This window comes from Pterocles gutturalis, unplaced genomic scaffold (assembly GCF_000699245.1).
Source record: "Pterocles gutturalis isolate BGI_N339 unplaced genomic scaffold, ASM69924v1 scaffold6863, whole genome shotgun sequence".
In the NCBI taxonomy this organism is placed as follows: Eukaryota; Metazoa; Chordata; class Aves; order Pterocliformes; family Pteroclidae; genus Pterocles; species Pterocles gutturalis.
Genome location: NW_010120308.1, coordinates 6,288 through 10,676, shown reverse-complemented (window position 1 = coordinate 10,676; position 4,389 = coordinate 6,288). Strand labels below are relative to the sequence as shown.

The following is a 4,389-nucleotide window of genomic DNA, read 5'->3' as shown; positions in this document are numbered from 1 at the left end:
CCCTTCAACCCAAACCCTTCTGGGATTCTACAACCTGCTACCACACACTGTCCCGTGGACAGTGGACTGTCACCCCACTCCCTCGTGGAGTGTCCCCTTCCCTTTGGCTGGTGGCTTTGTTTCCTTTTGCTATCTTAGCCCCCCCCACCCCACCCCGGTTTCAATGCCACTGAGCTTTGGCTTTGACCCTGGAGAATCATCTCTCCATTGCTCCTGGGAGCTGCCGCTGTCTGTGAACTTCCTGCTCCCCTCTGAGCTCACCAGGGGCTCCCCGTTTGGTGAAGCCAGCCTTCCACCTTACCTGCATCGATATTGAGAATTGGAATTTGTCCAGCTTAAAGTAAGTATTTGGGCACCTTACATGTTATTCAAGGTAAAAAACTTCCAGTTTGGTTGAAAAATCTTTATTCACAATACCCATCGCATGAATCACATCATGTCCCCCCGTTGCCCCTTTCTGTATAAAATACTGGTAAAAATTTATTTTCCCAGAGGCAAGTTAATCTCCACAGTGTCCTCTCGTGAGAGAGCAGCAGTTCACCCAACAGCTGGAACGCTGGCTGTGCCACGGACGTTCAGAAGCAAAACAGCTCCGTCGAAGGAAATGTAGTCTCTAGTAAGAAAGGAAACTTTACAGAGAGCTGTAGCAGCAACATGTGTAAACCCAGCAGGGTTTCAGCTCCATCTCATTTCACGTTAGCAGGGATCTGGATCCTACCTGTGCTCCTGCTGTGGCACAACTGCAACAACAGAGGCTTGGAGGGCTTCACATGAACCATCTGAGATAGCACAGTGCTCTTGTAAATCGTTTTGGATTTAACATCTAGTAAAAATTTGCTTGAAGTTGCACATCATCAAATCCAGTTACCCAAGAAGTTCCTTCAAGCCCCGCATCTCCCCTTTTTTGACACAGTGAACAGTGAGGACACTTTGCTTACAAAAGGGAAATGCACCTACACAAGAACACAAACACTCAAAGGGCAAAAGAAACGAACAGAGAAACATGTATTAAAATGCCACGCTAGTCTCGAAACAGAAAAAAAAAATCCAGTTCCAAATATTTAATGGCTCCTACCACAAGGCAAAAAAGGAAACAAATTGTCTAGAGTCTCACCTTGGTAAGAGGCAAATCCTGCTGCACCGGATCACGACTGTGTAAACTCTAAGCACCATCGAACGTCATCCTTCAAGCACTAACTGTAAAGTTGTAAAATCAAGTTGGAGTTGGACCAGTTTATCAGAACAGAAAAGGATTTGCCAGGGATCCCTTACAAGGTGCCCAACTGATCTCATACAAGATGATCTCTCAAGTGCCCAGTACGCTAAATCTATCAGATTTCATATTTAAAATAAATTTAAGGTAAGTTTAGATTTATGATTTAGATTAAAGATACAGCACACACACAACCTCTCACTGCAGACCTCTTTTCCTTTTAATTCCCTAGTCCCTCGGGCTCAAACGAAACCGATTCTGTACCTGGCCTGCTGATGTGTTTCCTTGGGAAAGCCCAGCAGAAAAAGGAACACAGAGAGCACAAAACGCTTGAGGAACATCAAACACGTCGAGAAGCACAAAGGACAGCCAGAAGGCGAGCAGCGCCCGGGATATCCAACAAGCACTGGGGCTTTCCTGCTTTTTTCTGCTGATAATCTGACGGGATTGTCTAGGCACTGATGGCTTCTTGGCCTCCACTCCCGTGTCTGTGGGCAGCCAGATAACGCTCCTCCAACTGCAGACTCGTCCCTTGCCCTGGGTTCCAGTATGAAGCTGACTGGTCTGTGACAGCAGATCAAACTGGGTGCTCTGATCTGGGCTGTAAAGCCGTGCCACAGCACACAGGTCAGCCAACACTTCAGTTACGCCGCTGTGAACAGGCACCGCTAAAGCCCACGTTCACTGAAATTCATTCTTTACAGTTACTAAGACCATTTCTCCTAGTTTGCAACAGGTTATGTAATAATCAAAGCTTACTGCAGGAAAGATAGGATGCAGAACTTGTAATCTCTTACTAATTAAAAGACCCACAACCGTTCCAGACAAGGGGAAAAAAAAAAAAAAAGAGAGAGAGAAGGAATTTCCAGCATTATGCCACATCATCTGAATATGACATGTCTGTGCCACCGTCAGACATCTGGAAACGTTCCAGACTTGTACACAGATCAGGACGGGAATGTATCTGAAGGATGATTGAAATGGATGATGCCCGACATCTCAGGATGGGCAGTTTAACAGAGCCCCGCCCCAGTCTGCAGGGAAAGGAGTACCAGGTTTAAACAGTGAGACGATAACCGCGAATGTTTAGCTGTGGACAGACACCTACAACCGAGGAGATACATCAACCCTGGCTGACATCTCGGTGAGATACGAATGAGAACGTGTGAGAATGTCTTTCACAGTAATTTTTCAGGTACAAAGGATAATGCAAAGAACACCCTTCCCAAGGATGAGGGATGTTTACCACCCCAAGGCACGTAACTCCAGGAAACTCTTCTGACAATTGATTTTAAGTGAAAGGTTTGTTGCCCTGATCCCGCTGTTACTCTGAATGTAAAGAACAGCAGAGCCCATTCCAGCTCTACGAACACAAAAAATCACAAATCCCAATTTGAGCACAGCAAGGACTCGCCCGCCTCATCGATTCAAAAAATACCAGTGACACAAAACCCCAACCACCCACCTCAGAAAACGAATACAGCTCACCGAAACGTGATGTGCGCTAGCACTGACACCGTCAGTCGTGCAGCTTTTGGAGGATGGTACTAGGCACAGAGAGATGACACAGGCCTGGTGGCATCTGACGGAAAGCAGGCAGGTGGACAGCACTCAGCTTCCACTGGGAAGCAGCGAGGGATAAAAAGGTACCAAAAAATACCTCAGATAAGGTGAGAAATATCTCAGGCTCAAGTGGGAAGATTTGTGCTGGTTAATACTCTATGCGTAAATAAAAAAGGTCAGCTGAGGTGATAACCGTGCTTTTAGAGGTAAGACCCGTTCCCACAAATCCTTCTCCCTCCAAGCACAACGGTGACTTTGCAGACAGGAACCCTTCACCGCTTGCCTCTTTTTGCACACTTATTCCATAGGATCGTGCTGACAAACTGCGAAATTCTCCTTGGCAGCATTCTTTCATTGCTAAATACAGCATCAGGGGCATTTCTAGCTAACACAGGAAAGGCTCACAGCATCTTCATCCTTTTATCCCTGTCTACCCAAAAGGACGCTCCTGTCTCGCAAGAAAGCTGGGCAACATTTTCACTTTTTCCTATTTAACCAGGTTCTTAAACTTGCAGACAATAAGCTGAGGGCAATAAAGGTTAGGCTTATTTTTATAGGGCCATTCTCGACTACGGTGTCCCCAGAGAAATTTGTTTCCCTACGTGCTTTCCACATGACGCATGTCCGAGTGTGATTTGTAAACTCTGAAGTTCACAGGAGGGGCTCATCCAAAGCAACGCTCAGAGGAAAAGTACAGTTTGGAGGACAGTCCAGCTTGCTCCAAAAGACGATCTCCTCTGGTAACAGGTCAGTAGCTCATGTCAGATACTGCACGACGAGAAACATAATTACACAAGTCAAAATCATTCCCCCGATCATGAAGTATTTATCTTGGAAGGCTCGCTTCTCAATCAGCCGCATGACTGTGTTGGACAACCCCAACATGTTGGCAACATCCAGGATCTTCTTGTGAGTACCCTAAGAATAAAAAGACAGCGAAGAAACAATTAACCACGTGGTCCAACACTTCTTACTCCACAGTCCAAGAATATTTCATCATGGGTGGCAAGTGATGAATTGTGATTGATGGAACTTGCTATCAGCCAACAGTTCCTAAAACGTAAGAGGAGATGGGCACAGGACCCTGGAAATGGCTGGATGGTGAGACTGATTAATTCACAGTGGTTAAAGATACAAAACAATCTGTCCAAACAGATATCATAAAGAGTGGCTCAGAGGAAACGCACTCCCTACTGAGGCATTAAGAGTTTTTCTGGTCCTTTTTCAGACACACAGTCTAATAAGAGCTTAAAGCTTCTTGATCAGACCACCTTTCTTGCAGAACTTCTGCTGCAGTACAGTTCATACCAACCAGAGATTGAAAAGGAGGTCCAGAAACTTGTCAGGCTAATGGGTAGAGTGCAACGAAACCGTGTATAAAAGTGTAATTAATGCAATTTCAAGAAATCCTTCCAGAGAAAAGCCCTGAAAAAAGCCTGCCAGCAGGTGTACTGCGGGCAGGCACACATCTCAGGTTTGTCTCATTGCCAAAGCCGTTAAGAACGTGGATCCCACCAGTGAGCACATCAGCAGTAAGCACACACCAGGAAAACACGGTGAGCTGCAGAACTGGAGGTACCAGGAAATCACCCGGGAGAGTCACTACTGCAGAG

General features: G+C 46.0%; 1 protein-coding gene across 1 annotated transcript in view; it reads right to left on the bottom strand.

The window, feature by feature from the left end:
- Positions 1 to 3,532: 3,532 nt before the first annotated feature.
- LOC104464205 (Golgi SNAP receptor complex member 2-like) overlaps positions 3,533 to 4,389 on the bottom strand; it is a gene marked incomplete at its 5' end in the record, with an annotated part of 4,633 nt that continues 3,776 nt past the window's right edge. The window contains one exon of the mRNA XM_010076848.1: positions 3,533 to 3,694. Coding sequence (XP_010075150.1) covers positions 3,533 to 3,694 — 162 coding nt within the window. The remainder of the gene's footprint in view (positions 3,695 to 4,389) is intronic.